The sequence below is a fragment of the Cornus florida genome, unplaced genomic scaffold (genome assembly GCF_030987335.1).
Source record: "Cornus florida cultivar Cherokee Brave unplaced genomic scaffold, ASM3098733v1 CherokeeBrave_3.0.0_Hap2_Chr04, whole genome shotgun sequence".
Classification (NCBI taxonomy): Eukaryota; Viridiplantae; Streptophyta; class Magnoliopsida; order Cornales; family Cornaceae; genus Cornus; species Cornus florida.
Window position 1 is genome coordinate 13931097 of NW_026775574.1, and position 18373 is coordinate 13949469.

Here is an 18373-nt window from a genome sequence, read left to right on the forward strand (position 1 = left end):
AAAATAATGACATTACCCTATACACATATGGTTCATTCACTAAGAAATTTTCTGATATCCTTTTATAGATTAACTTGTCTTCCATATGTATCACTCTACTAGAAAGTTTTACAAGATCCCAGATTTTATTAGAATACATAGATTCCAACTCTGATTTCATAGCAACTTGCCAAAACGATCTGTATCCATATCGGTTCACGCTTTCGTGTAGCATACTGGGTCTAACCCATGTTTAACAGGGATGTTCAGAAAGGTCTCACTTAAAAAAAACATGATATAACAATACAAGAATCTGTTTACTAAATGATGCCGACGCATCAATAAGGAAGTCATATATAATTCTTAATTTCTATAATAAGTGTGTTCATTTGTGGTACATTTAGTACTCATACCATATTCTCTAACATAATGCTACTAGGTATGTGATTCATAATATGATCCTCTTATAGATAAACAGTGAGTGTAAACAATCAACTTTTATCATTGAGATCATAAAATAATATATCCTAGTGCTTTTAGAGTAGCCATCAAATCAAACATACTTATGATCTGCTTTTAACTTACTTGTAGATATCAAGCACACATGTGCAAGACTGCCCCATATGTGCATGTGATTAAAACTAAAATTTAGTAAAAAACACAGCTCAAAAAGTATCCTTAAGATAGATTAAGATGGAATGCAGTTCATAATGTGCATCGGTATCGATAAGGCTAAACTCTAAAATGAAAGAGATAATGTAGCATAACTGATCATAGATCTAACCATGTTTAAGTAGAATTCTATTATTCCTATTTGACACCTCAATTCATTGAGCGCCAATTGAGAAAAAACTGGTACACAACACCCTCATTGACATATAGTCTTTGTACTATCCTAAGAAATACTCATATCCACGATCAGATCGAAGTGTTTTGATAAGTTTACCTAATTTGTGCTCCACATCAGTCTTGACACTTTCGGAATATACCAAAAGTTTAAGACTTGTGTTGCATCAAGTAAATTTATCCAAAACATGAATAATCTTGCTTAGATGTTCATAAAACCACACGTGTCTGTGTGTACCAACTCCAATTGTTCTTTATGTCTATTTCATTTAGCTGATTAAGCCCTTAGAGTTATCTATCTTTCAAAACAGGATTCACTAGTTTGGTTTAGGCTCCCCTGCCTCACTAGGTAATAAACCATCTTTGACCAATCTTTGAATCTCATTTTGACTGATTACAACCCAAAAATAGACACTAAAAATACAATGAGTCAGAAATAACAAATTTTCTCTTAACATTCAATCTAAAAGATGCAACATTAGTTTCTACATCCTGCAAATATTAAGTGCTTATGGTTATAGTATATTGACCATCTTTCAATGCACCAGAAGCAATCACACATCTAATTAATTTTATAAAACCAGTTTTATAAAATAACAACACAGTTTTTATAAATCAAAAGTGAAACAAGAATTAGATTGCGTCTAACATCTGTGCATAAAGATAGTTCTCTAATACTAATATCCTCATACTCTCTAATTTCAGATATAATACTCTCATTGACTTAACTACAACCTTGGCATCCAGTCAAAAGACAAATATATATCCATATCATCGAGGCTTCTGGATTCCTGAAATCCTTGCAACGAATTGCAAACATGTTTAGTGGCTCCAGAATCTATCCATCAGGAATTAATAGATACAACCACATAACATGGCTCAATGATTAAATATACATTTTTCTATGCACGTCGTAGCTTTGACAGTTCGTCCTTTAGTGTCTTAGTTAGCGGCAAAAGAAACAGTTTCCTTCGCCCTCAACATACAATGCCTTATTCCCTTTGACCTTTTAGATACCCATGTTTTGTGCTAACCTAGTCCTATTATCATCCTCTTTTTTTTTCCTTTGCCCTTCCTTGGCCCTTGAAGAAAATGGTATAGACTATGTTAGATTGATAGGAACGCCCATACTTTTGATTATCCCTTCATCTGTTACCAATTCTATAAGAATATTAGCGAGTGTAAACTCAAACTGGTTTCTTATTTAGTTCACTCTAAAAGAGTCAAACAAGTTTGGTAACAAAGTAATAATCATGTCAACTTGAAACTTACCACTCAAGTCAGCACTATTGACCTCCAGTTAAATTTTTAAATAATAAACAATCATTTTTCAAAATTTGATCTTTTACTGGAAATCCTTAGGCTATCTTGATGGTATTTAAATCTGATATAGTACTTAGGCATACGTTCTATCTAATCTTACCAAAACATCTCATTGAGATTTAACATGATGCTTAAAGCAATTAATACAAATATTAACTTTAGAGCGTATTCGAGATAAACTCTAAAATATTACACCGAGTCATATCATTTGTCTTATGTCACTTATTACAAGCATTAATGTTCTCTCGGATATCTTAAAGTAAAATGGAATTAGGTATGGGAGTAGTAAACACATTTTGTACCCTTAATATTGTGAATAAAATATCTAAATTCCTTTTCCAAACTGTATAAATAAGGTCCAATTACATTGAATATGTAAGCAAGTAGATAAAATGGATTAGACATAATAAATCTGAATATAAATGCGTTCATACAATATGCAAGGAGAATATTAATACTATCATATATATTTAAAATTAAAATAAGTTTGTCAACCACATAGTATATTAAATCTCAATAGTATAGAAATTCATTATCACTATTGGTAAACAATCCCTTTTAATTAATGCGGATCCCTCAATTTCGTAGCATAATAAATCATACAATTAATACGTCAATAACTTATCTTGATGGAGGAGTTCATTATTACTATTGCCAAGATTCATTTGCTATTTGGCGAGCACTTCCATTAAAATAATATGTGAGTCTCTTAACCACTGTATGAAAAATCGGATAACCAATATGCCAATAACTTATTCGGTTGACGAAGTTCATTATTGTTATTGGAGGGCAAATCCCATCATTTTCATATCTCTTAAGATAATGTCTTGTCTCTATATATGAAATGATTTCTGATTTTGTTTAATCTTTCTAAAATCACTTAATGTAGACTATTCCGTTGGGGAGCAAACACTATTGATTTTAGATTGAGTGTATAATGTTATTAATGTTCCAACGAAAAATAAAATATTAAATATCTTGTCATTATAATCTAGACTCTTTAAATCATGCGTAGGGCCTTCTTTTTAAAGATTTAATTATAATGAACATTTAATATTTTTATTTTCATGAGACAATCATTCTTGTAATTTTTAGACTCTTCGAATCATGCGTGGGGCCTTATTTTTGAAGATCTAATTACAATGGTTATAATAACGAAGGCCATGGGGTAATGTATAAAAATCCCTGCTCCCACTCAATTTTTAATCATTCATAATTAGGGTTTTTCATTTATCCATATACATGATGCATGCAAAACACCTTGATTTTAATCTAATTAAATTTAAAAAATATTTGGATTTTAAATGATTCACTAATATTTAATTTGAAGTATACCTTTTTTTTTTAAAAAAATAAAATTTCATTTCCCTTTAAGTGCACTCTAATTAATTAGTAATAAATCCAATTATTTTTCATAATTTAATTAATATAAATTAAGTCATTTAAATAAATATCAATCCAATCCATGAATACTAATTAATTAATAATTATATATTCCATGCATTTCATACATCACATAAATAAATAAATGACATAATAAAGCAAGTAAATGAAATGACCAATGGATTTAGCTTTTAACATTAAAATCTAAATAATTACTAAGTGTTATAATTATTGCACCCCATTAAACTCCCACTGTAACGACCCGAACCCGAGGATCCGAATCGCTAACCGGGTCCTTACCCGAACCCGAGGTCAACTAAGGACACCACCGTCCTTTCCTAAGTCCATACATGATATACGTGTCATCCCAGGGTTTATAAAAAAAAAAAAATCACAGCTACAAAAGATGTCAGAACAGTTTACTAACCCATCTAAACTTGTGGTGGAGCGTCGTCCGCCACTTCCTTCCCATGATCTGAGAAAAATGTTAAAATATTGGTGTGAGCATAAGCTCAATAGGAAGTGTCTAAGACATATCTCTTATGACCCCGTGAAATCCATATAAGAAAGAGGTAAAAAGGAACGGGATCATACCATAGGGTAGCACATATTCCCAACCACAATAAAAAGTATATTGCAAATGTCAACCGATCACAGCTTTACTACAATGCCACGAAGTGCAATGTTATGCAAATGCCACTCCCTATTTCCGAAACAATTCTGTTTCAACAACCAAACCGTTAGTGTAATCCGACCCAAGGCACCTCCGAGGCGTCACGAAAGGAGGATTGACTAACTATCCACAACCACAAGGCACCTCCAAGGCGTAGCATCCAGCCTAATTAGCTCAACTACATTCCCTTCTAGACTACACTAACATCACGGATCACTAGGCGCCTCCTAGGCGTCCGGTTTTCGCAAACACTTTTAAAAATACTTTCCCAAAACAATTCCATTTGTTTTTCAAAATAAACAATTTCCCAAAAATCAATTTCGTTACTTTTTATAACAAACTTCCCTTTCTTTCCCCAATTAGGTGTATGAATGTTACATGCTATAACCAATAAAAAAAAAATCACAATCTTCCATCATGCGTAATCAACTACAACAACATAATATGCTTTAATAGAAAATTAAAAAAAAAAAAAAAATTGCCAACATGCACTCATACAATAAATCCAACATATACATATACAATTTTTATCATTTAAATACATCTCATCACAAAATAGCAATTAGCACATGGCAAACTTATTTTGCATAATAAAATTTCATATACAACATTTGTATCACATCTCAAGGGATCTACACCAATTAAGCATGCTAGTATCAAATTAATGAGGGAAAAATTCACCGAGGACAAAGAACACATGAATTAGAGCACCCCTACCTTGAAAAAGAATTTTCCTCACTAGATCATCAAAGCCTCAAACTTCAAGACCTCATCTGCAACTCTCGGGCCTCTCTGTGCACTTCCCAGTCTCAGCCCTCTCTTTGTTTCTCGAACTCTCGGTTCACTCTCTCACACTAAATTTCCTCTATATTTTTCTTACTGTTTTTGCTTGTTTGCTCAATGCACAACACACTTCAATATATATGCAAATTCATTCCACCGACACAGCCAAACGAATATCATTTTTTTTTAAACACAATATCTTTTCATAATATCACCATGTGCAAAATTAATTGGGTCAAATGTTCAACTGGTGGGACCTGAAAAATAAAACCATCATCACAATTTTTCTCTCTCTTCCCACTTCGCTAACAATCCCATTTCTTTTCTTTATTTTCGCCACCTGCCTCCTGTCTTCTAAATCAGACAGTATATATATATATATATATATATATACAATGTAAAAAGAAACCATTTTGCTCCTTAAATATCTCTTAAGTGAGCCCACCAATCCTTACTTTTCCTTTAGTCTTTCTTTTCATTCAATATATATCACTTAACAGATAACAAAATCAGCCACCAAATACAAGGCCACGTGAGTAGTCAAAGCCAAAATAGATTTTAGCCAAGCAAATATCCCAGTGGGACCCGCAAGAAACTATTAACACAATTTCGTCTTTTCTTTCTTCTTCCACTTTCGGCTGATGCATCTCCTTTATCCAACGTACTCTATGGGACCCGCAACCACTTACTATATACCATTTTGCTTATTTCGCTGGCAGCAAGCTTCTTGTTGCTTCCATCAGACACATATTATATATATATATATATATATATATATATATATATATATATCTATACAATAAATCATCAAACCACCTTTCATTATCCCCACCAAAATTCGGCACTTGCTCACTTCCTTTCTTATCACCATAGAATAAAATCATGAATTAATCAAATACCTATGAAATATTTTAAGTGGGTAAATTCAATTATAATCAAATAATTAATTATGATAATTAAAAATCATGAAGTAAATTAAATCTAACAAGAAAAAATCTGTCACACCCACTATCTTTAAATAATGGAGAATAATATTAAAATCCACTTTGGGACAATAATTTACTCATTAAAGAGCAAAAACAGTACAAAATAATCATTAAAAACAAGCATAAAGGTCCACCGTTAAGACCTATGCACCTGCAGGAGCCAAAACACTGTCCCAGATGGTCCCACGCGCGTCCCACGCTCCTGTCACGTGTCACATGCGCCTGCACGCGCTTGTGGTAGTTGGCAGCGTGTGGCACATGCTGCTACGCGCCATGTGGCACTGGCTTGCCTGGCGCATGCTCCTTACGCGTCGTATGGTTGGTGCGCATGGAGCGCACCATAAGCCCTGCAGCACCAAATCCTTTCAGTCGTATGATGATGATCTAAAGGCTGGTGGTGCGCGCGCATGTGAAGCGCGTCGCACCGGATCAGCTACCTCCCCTCCGGCGCTGACCTCGCCATCGGCAACTCTCCGGTCGCAGGAAAACCGCCGAAAAATCCAGAATAATATTAAAAAATTTCAGAAATTATAATTTGGCCCAAAAAATTCCAAAAAAATTCTAAAAAATTTCAAAAAATTTCTGAAGCCAAATTAAACTTTCTTGAAGCTTCATAGCATCCTTTGATGAAGATTACATGGCTTTAATAAATATTTACAATTTGAAATACAATGAAAAAAATTAAATTACATCATTGAACTTTCAAACAGTTAAATCAAAACTTTAATTACATTCATCCAAAGATAAAATTACATTCAATTAACCTATAAGCTTCATTCATTGCCCAAACATACATCATCATTCATTCACAATTATACATACATCATCATGTATCAATAAATATCAACATATTACATCATACATCAACATACATCAATATATATATATATATATATATATATATATATATATATATATATATATATGCATATATAATTTGGATCCATGAATGATGATTTTGATAAAAATATGATCTCTAGTAATGAATCAAACCATGCTTTGATATCACTGTAAGGAAACTTGCAAGTTTTAAAAACTTTTTGAGGGATTTTCATACATAGATCTTGATTCATCACATAGAGACAAGTTTTATGCAAAAATAAAATATAATGTATCATTTAATTAATAGATTGAATATTTACATCCAGGTTTGAGTAAACCTTAGATCTCTCCTATAAAGTGAATGTTCTCACTTATTGTAGATCCCTTTCCTAGATGCCTCCTACTTGGATTTTCATCTTCTTGGTAATGATTATGCCTTTAGGAATCATCAATATATCTCGATGAATGACCTTAAAGTCAAGGCTTGTGGTAGCCTTCTTTAGAAGAGAAAACAAACCCTAAAAACTAGAGAGAGAAAATATATATATATATTTTTTTCTTACAAAAGTCTCTCCTAAAATATACATGGACCCATATATATATAGGCAACATAAAGATAAGAAAAAGGAAATAATAAATCATTTTCAATCTCTAATTCACACATCTCAATTCTAATAGGACTCCAATATCAACTTAAGCTATGTGTGAGAATTCTTTGGGCTTAGTACTTTCTTGGCTACTATATATTAATAATTGGTCTGGTCCATTAAACCATGGACCCAATTTAATTAATTCTCAAATTATTTTCTACTCCACTAAAAAAAATTAATTGCACTCCAATTAAATAGTAAATAACATCTAAGTCAATATTGCAATTTGACCCCTCTATGCATAATTAGTTATCGGATAAATAAAACCATCAATCTGACTACTTAATTAATATATTTATTTTGGTACCTTTGATTATTTCTGACTTGATCATAATAAAACATTTGTTTGACAAAAATAATAATTTAAATAAATAAATATATAATAAATCATTTTATCTAAAACATACGAAGGCCTTCGAATTTAATTTGTGATCAACCATAATCAATACAAAATAAATACAAGTAGCACTGATGCAAATATTGAGAATATAACCCTTTAACTATTAATTACATAACTACCCAAAGTGCCGATCTATAGATCCCGAAATATCCGCTGAACAAATCAAAGTAATTATTAATTAATAAAAGAGTCTATATTTCTCTCATGTTTGAGAGTTAAATGACATGACAGTGATAGGGAGTAATTGCATACGACAGCTCTCGTAATATATCTCAACCTAATACGGATCCAGTTCAAGTCTTAGTTAATACTGAGTCCATCCATAATTACCGTCTATGAACTATTTATGATTATTATTTATATTCATGTATTGATCGCCATTACATACATATATAAATATCTCTTATAATCAAGTGGACACTATCAATTCTATAATGAATTGAAACATAATATATTGAATTCACCAATTGTATAAAGCATAAATATTTCAGATATGTTAGGAACATATGTCACTTTAATCCAAATAGGAATTTGTTATGCCAGGACATATAAATTCCAACAATTGTGTCGGACAACTCGAATCTCATCCTTAATTACAAAACTAGATGAACTTGATATATATATATATATATATTTGTGTTGGTTGTATGTGATTGATTGTTTTGTGGGTTCACTTAATTGGTTGCAACACATGCCATATGGAACTTTTTAGCTTTTGATCCATTTATTGTGTCATCCATTTATCTTCAATTATTTTAGCGGTGAAAAAGTTGTATTATTTGTTATTACAATATCAACTTGAATTGGAAGCTTGAATTTAGTCCGAAATTTTAGTTCGATTTACGAGCCTAAATTCAACCCGAGCTTAAACAATTAAAAATGGATTGGGTTCGGTTTGATTGTCGGATTGAATTAGGTTAGGGTTGAAGAATTCATACTTCGAGTTAAGCCTCCAACGTGCTCCAGTTGCACCCCTACAGTTGAACAAACCATTTAAGCAACAAAAAAATAACCATAAAAAGTAGAATAAGAAACATGAGGCTTGATGAAAGAGCTAGGAAGGCTCCAACCATATATATATATATATTGAAAAATGAATTTTCAAGTTACTAAATTATAGAGATAGTAAAAAAAAAATATATGATAGCATATAGTTTGACCGAGATAAAGAAGTGAAAACTAAAATTTTTTAATGGTGCCTTACAATAAAATTTTAAAAAATGGAAGATGATATAAAGAGGGGGAATCTTTCGGCTTTACAATGTTTTCTTTAGTATCCAAAATAAAAAATAAAATAAAATAAAAATTGGTTGGTGTGAAACCAAAAATAAAAAAAGGTAAGAGTTTTGCATATGGAGCTTGTGCACCTCACTGACATTAAGAGTTTTTTTGTTTTTTATGTGCAATAATTTGGAGTAAAATAATCACAACCACCGTCCATCACCACAATTGTAACTATAAATAGGTAACATCCCCACAGAAGACTATCAAGTATCAAAGTATCAAACAGAGTAAAAGAGTGATAATATTTAGAGAGAGAGAGCAGAGAAGAAAGAGATGGAAGTGATTGACGTGCTCCACATGAATGGTGGGATTGGAGACGCAAGTTATGCAAACAACTCTTTGGTTCAGGTATACATGTCTATTCTATCAGTCCATATGAATACATATACATATACACACACACACACACACACACACATATATGTAAAAATGGGTTAAATTACACTCACAAATTGAGATTCTTGTAGTACAACACAGGCGTTGAACTGCTTTGAAAGATGAGAACCATTTCACACAGTAGTGTGTGAAATGATCCTCTACGATAGCATTACACTTGTGCTGCACTACTGAGAAACCTCGGTCCACTCTCACACGAATACCCATCTTTTCCATGCATGCATTTCATCTCAAAAGAATGTATATACATACAGTCATACACTCAATCATCCCATGTCATATTATGAATGTAAGTAATATATATATATATATATATATATATATATATATACTGATTTGGTGTTTTTTGGCTTTAACAGAAGATGGTAATAGCAATGACAAAGCCTTAACAGAGAAAGCCATAATTGATCTCTAATGCAGCACATTACCAAAGAGACTTTGCATAGCAGACTTGGGTTGTTCCTCTGGAGTCTGGACCAAACACTCTGTTTGTGGCCTCTGAACTCATCAAGACAGTGGACAAGATATGCAAAGAACTAGGCCATCAATCGCCGGAATTCGTCGTGAACTTGAATGACCTTCCCGGAAATGATTTCGACACCATTTTCAAGTCCTTATTGCCAAGTTTCCAACAACAAATCAGAACAAAATTGGGGTCTTCTTTTGGCCCGTGTTTTGTCTCCGCGGTCCCCGGTTCGTTCTACGGGAGGCTCTTCCCTACAGAAAGTCTGCATTTTGTCCATTCTTCTTATAGTCTCCAATGGCTATCTCAGGCAAGTTTATGTATCTGTTTGGTTAGTTTTCTGAAAACAAAATTGTTTTAATAGAGTTATCGTAAACAGTCAACCAAACATATATATATATATATATATATATATATATATATATATATATTCCACTATTTTCTGATTTTCAGTTCATTAATTTATCAGGTTCCTGAAGAGATAGATGGTAACAAAGGTAACATTTACATGGCAAGTAGTAGCCCACCGGGAGTGATCAAAGCCTACTATGAGCAGTTTCAGAGAGATTTCTCGGTGTTTCTCAAGTGCCGTTCCGAGAAAATGGTGAGAAGAGGACGTATGGCTTTAACAATTTTGGGGAGGAAAAGTGAAGATCCATCTAGCAAAGAGTGTTGCTACATTTGGGAACTTTTAGCAATGGCTCTTAGAGAAATGGTTTCTGAGGTAGTTTTTATTTATTTATTTTTTATTATTACTATTATTTTTGTTTTTAACAATTTTAAACTCTCGAATAATAATTATCGCCTAACAGTATTGGCTTGATTTTTGAAGTTAAAGATTCAATAGTTTATGTCCTCTCAAAGGCAAGTGGATGAATGCGTTTCTAGTCAACTGAATTACCCTAAATAATTATTAGGGAGCATGGATATTTTAGGAAAGGTGAAGTGACTCAAGATCAAAGTCCCAACCGCACGACACAACATAACACAACACTGAAAATGGTGGGCGAATACCATAATGTTGGTCTGAGTTTGGGCCATATGTTTGGGCCAAGTGGTTCACATGTGAATTGAAATCCCTTTACATGACAGAGAGTTGTAAGATAGTTATTTTAACAACCGACTTGGTAAACCTACAAAACTAACAGATCCAAAAATAAATAAAATAAAATAGTACACTCTTTTGGCCCCATTTTTATGACCCTTTTGGCATTTGAATTTATTATTAGGTAAAAAAATTTAAAAAACCTTAAAAGCTAGTACTCATTTTCGGCTTTTCAAAGAATATTAAAATTCATGATAAGAAATTATGTCATAAAATTTAACTTTTAATATTATTTTACACAATAACTAATCATGAGATTCAAATGAGTGACTGAAGAGATGAAAACACTTAGAACTCCATCACATCTGCAATGGAGGGGACCCTTGTTGGCTTCTAATTCACTGCTCATGTGATATCAACGTTTTCACACATAAATAAAAGTTGAGTTAAAGTTGACATAAAACTGACACATTTGTTTATATGACCGCACATGATTAATCCGGACCGTATAATAATTTCTAATGTGTCTAGAAGTGTTCGGTTAAGTTTTCGACTCTTCCGCTACGCAATTATTATACTTTTCAAATTGATCTAAATAAAGTTTTGATTGCAGGGGCTGATAAAAGAGGAGAAAATGGACTCCTTCAACATTCCTCAGTACACACCATCCCCATCAGAAGTAAAAATTGCAGTTGAAAAAGAAGGATCATTTGCGATCGACCGCCTGGAAGCCTCCGAAGTCGATTGGAACGCCTATGAAAATGGATTGTCCTTGTCTAATGGCTTCAAGGATGGTGGATCATACAATGTTGCACAGTGCATGAGAGCTGTGGCTAAGCCCTTGCTCGTCAGCCACTTCGGCGAAGCCATGATGGATGAGGTTTTTCGCAGGTAACCGAATGTCCAAGGAGAAAACCCAGTTCGTCAATGTGGTCATTGCCATGACTAAAACAGGATGATCATCAAGCTTGGCCGGACAACTTAGATTCACCTAATATAGACTATCTTTTATCTGGTAATGTCATATGTATAATGTGGCAATGTAATGTTTTGCAACGATTTGCTTTGTGTGGGTAGCTTTGCAATTTGCTCGTGTTTTCATCCTCTAATAACGAGAGTTCGAGTCTCCGTAGGAACGAATGGATGTACCAGTCTTGTCAAAAAAAAAAAAAAAAAAGATTGTATTTTTATTATCTAATGCAAATTTAATATATAAGTCCATCCTGCATCTATATTTTGAGATTCAACATTTTGGTTGTAATTTTATGATATGAACAAACCTAGACATGGCTGGACCAAGGCAGTTAAACTTTGAAGAGCTAGGCCCAAAATCTAAGGCCCAAAAAAGACATGGCAAAGGCGATGATTTGTGAGTTGTTACAATGGGGCTGTATTTAGCTATATGGGCCTAATCAGTTCTTGGGCCTAAGATCCCAAGCTTCCCTTTTACAATGTTAAAAAATGAAGAATGTTGTACGCTCTACATAGATACTATTCACTTTGCAAACTCTTCGAGCTCATAATTTTCAAAACACGTCTAGATGTTGAAATCCCAAAGTGGGATGTCAAAATCTAGTCAGAAAGGTTGTGGGCCCATAAAATCAGATTCAACCAAATACCACACAAGTGGGCCAAAACAGCCCTGGGTGAGCCACACTCTCTCCATGCACATGGGCCGTGAATGGGCTTCGTCAATTTACACCTTCTTTCCCACTTCTCTTTCAAGCACCACTAAACTATAATTTTTCCCTCTAACAGGCCAATCAAACACATTTAAACCCTCAAGATTTTTACATAATTCCATTGAGGCCTCTCTAGGCAATTCTCAACAAAGGAAATTTCTAGATTTTCATTCAATCCGTCGTGAAATACATCAAAGTAATACAATCAATCATGTTCAATGAGCAATGGAACACTGAATCCGTGAAATAATACATCATACGAAGGATTTTTGCACCTTGTGTAGATCCTGTCTGCTTTGCACTCTCCATTCTTCCGATTTTCAAAATGCATCTATATATTTAAGATGTGTCAACAACCTCTCCTCTCAAATGACGTGAAAAGTCACATAACGGATCCCACAATCGCCTTCCTCCTAGAGTTGGGTTGTCAAGAGTCGGACTTTATATAAGTGCCCTAATTAAACATATTAAATCAAAAGACAAACAATGGTAGGGGTTTTCATCAGTGGTTCGACTTTGAATGTTGAAAGGAGAGACAGGAGTTTAAACAAGAAAAAAGAGCAACGATAATAAAAACAAACACATGAGTTACATCATCCTAAATGCAAGAATCCAACCACATAACCTCACTCAGGAACACCAACCATGTAAAAGGGTGTGAGCAAATTGACTATTTAAAAAGAACTCCATGCTCTAATGTATATATAATATATATAGTTTGTTATGTTTGAGAATTGAGAATTTGGAATTTGGTGCAAATTCAGGCTTTTTGTTGTATGTTTTTTAATCAATATAATTGACATAGTGCTGACCCGAGAGAATATATACCATAACCTTATTTATGGATGGCATTGGAACAATGAATAGGACAACCTCATTGTCAATTTAGTCTTGATTTTGTTGCCGAAGTGGACGAAGTATCCAAAATCCTTACCTAGATTGTCTTTGACATCACATGTAGATATCATATATTTTGTTCCTAATTTGTCAGTTTTGATAAGATTAAAGACTAGTTAGCAGAAGAAACAAGACATAAATAGAATGAATCTAATACCCTTCCAAAGAGTGCTTCATATTTTCTATGGATGCACAAAGGCATACCTTATATAGTATAGCGAAGGAAGAATCAACATCTTCGCAAGTCTCTTTAGACTTTCAAATGATTTACAAGCTCCGAATTCATGCAATAATTTGTAAATTACGTGCATCATTTAAGTTTGGGCATCAACTTTGATGAGTCTCGAACTAGAGATTTAAGGAGAGTATCTCCAAAAACCTTACCAGCTGAGTTAGCCTGTCCAGACAATATAAAATAAAGTTGCTTCCTTATTTTTCTTTTCCAATGCTTCAATTTTAGTTTTTATTCTCTCATTATTTATTCTTTATCAATCACAATTTCTAACAACTCAATCCATTAGAATCAAGAGTACTGTTATCATCCCACTTGGCTATACATTTAGGATAATGACATATACTTATACATCATTCCACTTATAAATGAAGCATAATTACAAAAAGATTGAAAAGGGTGGGAATATGTGTAGCTAAATTAATTTTTATTTACTAGCATCAGGTTCTCATGTATTTTAAAATTGGAGGTTCAATGCATAAAACTCCAAAACATTGAAAAGCACTTGGATAAGCATCCTCTGATAGCCTCACATGGTTTTTCTTCTTTGATTATGTTCACAGATGACCTACATAAGAATCACTTTTAATTCATTATATTTTGATATTCAATTTAATTTCAACCACAGATAGTTTAAGTCCACTAATTTTCCCTCTCTTTTTTCTTCACTTTCCCAGAAAACAAACAAGCCACTTGAGAAAATGAGATTGACATATCAATAGACAAAGGGAAGATGTTCATGTTCCCCTTTAGCAAAATAACTTCTCCAACTAATAATAGACAAATCAAAACCCTAATCATAGAATATGCATTCCTTCACAAAAAAGCATCTCTCTTGGTGCCCACCACTAAGCACCCCCTTGGAACACTCCTAGCCAATTTTTCTCTCTAGTCTTTCACACACACACACACACACTAAAGAGAAACAAAAAGAAAAAAGAACAAGCAAAGTGTTTGACATGTCCTTGAAAATAGACATTATCACAAGCAAAAAGCATTGTCTTAGTTGGGTAAATAAATTCTAAACAAAAAAAAAAATCCCTAATTGTCATTCATAGTGGAATTGATCATGATTACTCGAAGAAAAAGGGAGGAATACAAGGAGAGGAAATGCACATCACTTCACTAAGAATCTAATCTATCACTAGAAACATCAATTAAAGTGACTTTTTTTTTTTTTTTTTTGATTGAGAGATTATAGAGATGGTGAAAGTAAAGTACATAAAGGGTAGAACATTATTACCATATATTCATATAATATATGATTAGTCCTACCATCCACTAGAAAACTCTATTATTTTATATAATTTGTTTATGTGGTAACAGAAATTTTGCTGCTTAAGAATAAACAAGCATACCATCTTTTTAAGTGGGGACATTAATGCTTAACGGAACCACAGTGGAAGAGACTTGGTGTGACAGATTAGATTATTTCAATCATTCCAATAAGAAAATAATTGTGGTACATTCACAATAATGAGTCTTTTCTTAGCAAGATTCAAGTTCTTCTATGAGAAGAGACTGATTAAGCCTGAAATTATGGTTAAAAACATACCTTTAATTGCTTCTTAATTGCAGAGTTCATGATTAACCTTTTCAAATGAAGCTGCTTTCTTTTTGGTTGTTAATGGAGTAAGTTTTTAGTGAAGGAATAGGAAGGAAAGGGAAAAGAGGAGAGGGAGAGTTTAAAAATGATCAGGAGGGAAAGGAAAGGAAATGAATAATTAAGTGGATGGAGGAGTGATTTGCTAACCCTTAAATAATGTTTGGACTATCATCCAACAAAAGTGGCCACTGTCTTTCACTCTTGTTTTGTCCCATATACTCATATAATAAGAAACAAACCCTCTCATATAGACTGGTTAGTTGCACACTTTTCTTTCTTGGTCTTTTATAGTTATCCCAACTAACATAACATTAATAATATCATTTTATTTTCTTTCATTTCTCTTGTAACTATTATAATCCTTTCAATTCTTATACGCCCTATCTACCAAACACGCCATTAAAAACTGACTAACTTGCTAGATATTTACGAAATAAGAAAATTTAAAAATTGATAGAAGAAGTGGAAGAAATAAGTGAAATTCAAAAATCAAATTCTACTCTTTTTAAAGTAAAAAGTAGTGGTCTAATTGGTTCAGTTTTCTAATAATAATTTTTTTTTCCTTTAGAAAACTAAAATATAATTTTTTTTTTTTTTTTAAAAAATTATCTTTTATAGTTTTATGAAAATATTTTCTTGAATTCTTAAAAATTATTTTTTAAATGACAAACAAATCAAACTTCAAAGTTTAAGTCTTTCTAAGACTTTTGTTGATAAAGGCTCTGTGCATGTGGGACAGGGAAGTCCAATAGTAAATTATGAAATGTTTTAAGAGATCCATGTACCATTGTTGAGAAAAAAGAAAAAGAAAAAAAGAAAAAAATCAGTAGAAATTAGAAAAAAAAAGAAGAGAGAGTCTTTAGGTCAGTAAATGCATAACCACATACCATAAGAAAGGATAAGGACATTATTCTGCTATTAATGTAGGGTTGATAAATGCCCTAGTTTGGACACCTCTTTCTCCCCTATATCAAACTCCTATTTTGTACTAACCATTGATAGCAAAGGATAACTCATGCACATCATGAGAGTCACTAATAGAATTTGGATTTATATATATATATATAAGAACCCAAAACAGAGAATAAATCCTTAAAGCATACTCATACCATAATATGCCAGAACAACAATATATCTTTATCCACTTGCTCCTCAAAGTCACCAACGGCTCAGATTGAATATCAAGCATCATGACATACTAAATAAACGGCCCAGATCACTGGAACTTCATATAATCCCCATATCATTTCACATTTATCCACAAAGTCCCTACTATGTTTTTCCTTAACAAGTTAATACTACTTTACATACTACATACCACCACCTAACACTGTATATGAAACCGTTCAAAGTACACGGTCATGATCACTTATATACACGTTACTGATGAAAATTTCAAAAAAATAAAGGTAAATTTTGATTATTTATTTATTTATTTATTAGTTAAGAGTGATTTTGAGGTACAATTACCATCTTCTCTTCTTGATGGAACTTGACTTGTTAGCAATGAAGGCTTCTATCCTGCGCTGAAACTCCTCGTTGCTCAGTTTCTCGAACAAGCACGGCTTTTCCGGTAGAAACTCGTCGGAATACATGTCGTTGAGGAACTTATCAGTATCCGATCGCCGGAGTTTCTCGTGACTCTTCTCCGAACTGATCTCTCTCTTCAAATTCTCCGACCGAGTCCTCCTAAAAGTTTTCGATTCCATAACCGGACTGGCCACCATTGTAGATTCGTTGTTTGAAGTAACTGTGTTTACTTCGCATATGATCTGTTTATCCACGAACACGATCTCCTCCGGTTCCGGCACCGGAGTATAAATTTTGGACCTGAAATCGAATTGATTCTCGCTGTTTTTCATGACTTCTTCGCAGAGATATGTTTCGGCATTGTCGACGACGGTCGGCGTCTGGCCGGATAATTGGCCGGACTTTGCGAAGAGAGTGACGACGATCCCATTGCTGAGGACGAAGATGAAGATAGGGCTAACGATGATAGCGAGGAGCTTTCGGAAGTATTCGCCGGATATTTTGACGGCGAACGGCAGGCGAGTGGAGGTCCAGGATATGAGAACGAGAACGAGGCAGAGCTCGAGGAGTCGAAACAGTTTGGCGACTTTTTGGAGGCGATGAAATCTTAGCATCGCGTTCGCATTCTCGACCTTCACGTTATCGAAATCAAAAGCATCCATTTCCAGACAGTGAGGTGTGGTGTTTTCTGTTTGGGGATTATTTTCCGGGAAAGTTGAGAAAGAAAAGAAAAAAGGAATGAAATAAACGGAAAACAACAAGCTAGATCATTGGAGAGAGAAATAAATGGAAAAATTGTTAGAGAGAGTTGTGAATGTTTTTTTTTTTTTTCCTGTTTGGGGGCTGATTTTCCGGGAAAGTTTGGAAGGGAAAAAAAGGTAGGGAAATTAAAGGGACGAGCTGGATCTTTCGAGAGAGAAAGGAATGGAAAGATTGTTAGAGAGAGAGAGCAGTGATGGAAAGGGCTGATTTACTTCAAGTTCGGTGAAGTGAACCCTTTGAGAGGACTGTTCTTGCCATTTTATAGCCTGAAAGTACATATATTTTCATTTTTCAAACTTATTTAGATTTGGGATAAATTATTCGGTGGGAACAGGTCCACCACAAGTACAAATCCAACATTTGATCTGGATCGTTCTTTTCTGTATACACTGTTGAGAGAACACGATGATTCTTGACTTTCTTCAATTCATGATGCGAACACGATGAGGTGGGGAACCAAATCAGGAGAGAAATTCTTTTGTTCGATTTCTAGTTTTGAGTATGAAATTTTAAAATCAACCTTTATACTAATAACATGAATGATATTTCAGAGATTAATTGTAAATATAACACCATTTTGGTAATATTTTAATTAAGAAAAATCTATTATTATTATATTTTATAAATAAAT

The 18373-nt window shown here is 33.4% G+C and overlaps 1 protein-coding gene, 1 long non-coding RNA gene and 1 pseudogene across 2 annotated transcripts; 1 reads left to right on the top strand and 2 right to left on the bottom strand.

Annotated features, from left to right (window-relative positions):
• Positions 1 to 3911: 3911 nt before the first annotated feature.
• LOC132302771 (uncharacterized) lies at positions 3912 to 5317 on the bottom strand. The gene is made up of 2 exons (XR_009480919.1): positions 4922 to 5317; positions 3912 to 4006 (listed from the first exon to the last, which is right to left on the bottom strand). It is a non-coding gene; the product is annotated as an uncharacterized LOC132302771 (long non-coding RNA).
• Positions 5318 to 9379: 4062 nt separating this feature from the next.
• On the top strand, positions 9380 to 11992 carry LOC132302177 (S-adenosyl-L-methionine:benzoic acid/salicylic acid carboxyl methyltransferase 3-like; annotated as a pseudogene).
• A 4924-nt stretch (positions 11993 to 16916) lies between these two features.
• On the bottom strand, positions 16917 to 17642 carry LOC132304741 (uncharacterized). The gene has a single exon (XM_059802465.1). It carries the CDS (start codon positions 17640 to 17642, stop codon positions 16917 to 16919), a length of 726 nt encoding a protein of 241 aa, XP_059658448.1.
• Positions 17643 to 18373: the final 731 nt, after the last annotated feature.

Excerpts from the sequence above, each read along its gene's own strand:
- LOC132304741 (XM_059802465.1), bottom strand. The coding sequence starts at position 17,642 with ATGGATGCTTTTGATTTCGATAACGTGAAGGTCGAGAATGCGAACGCG.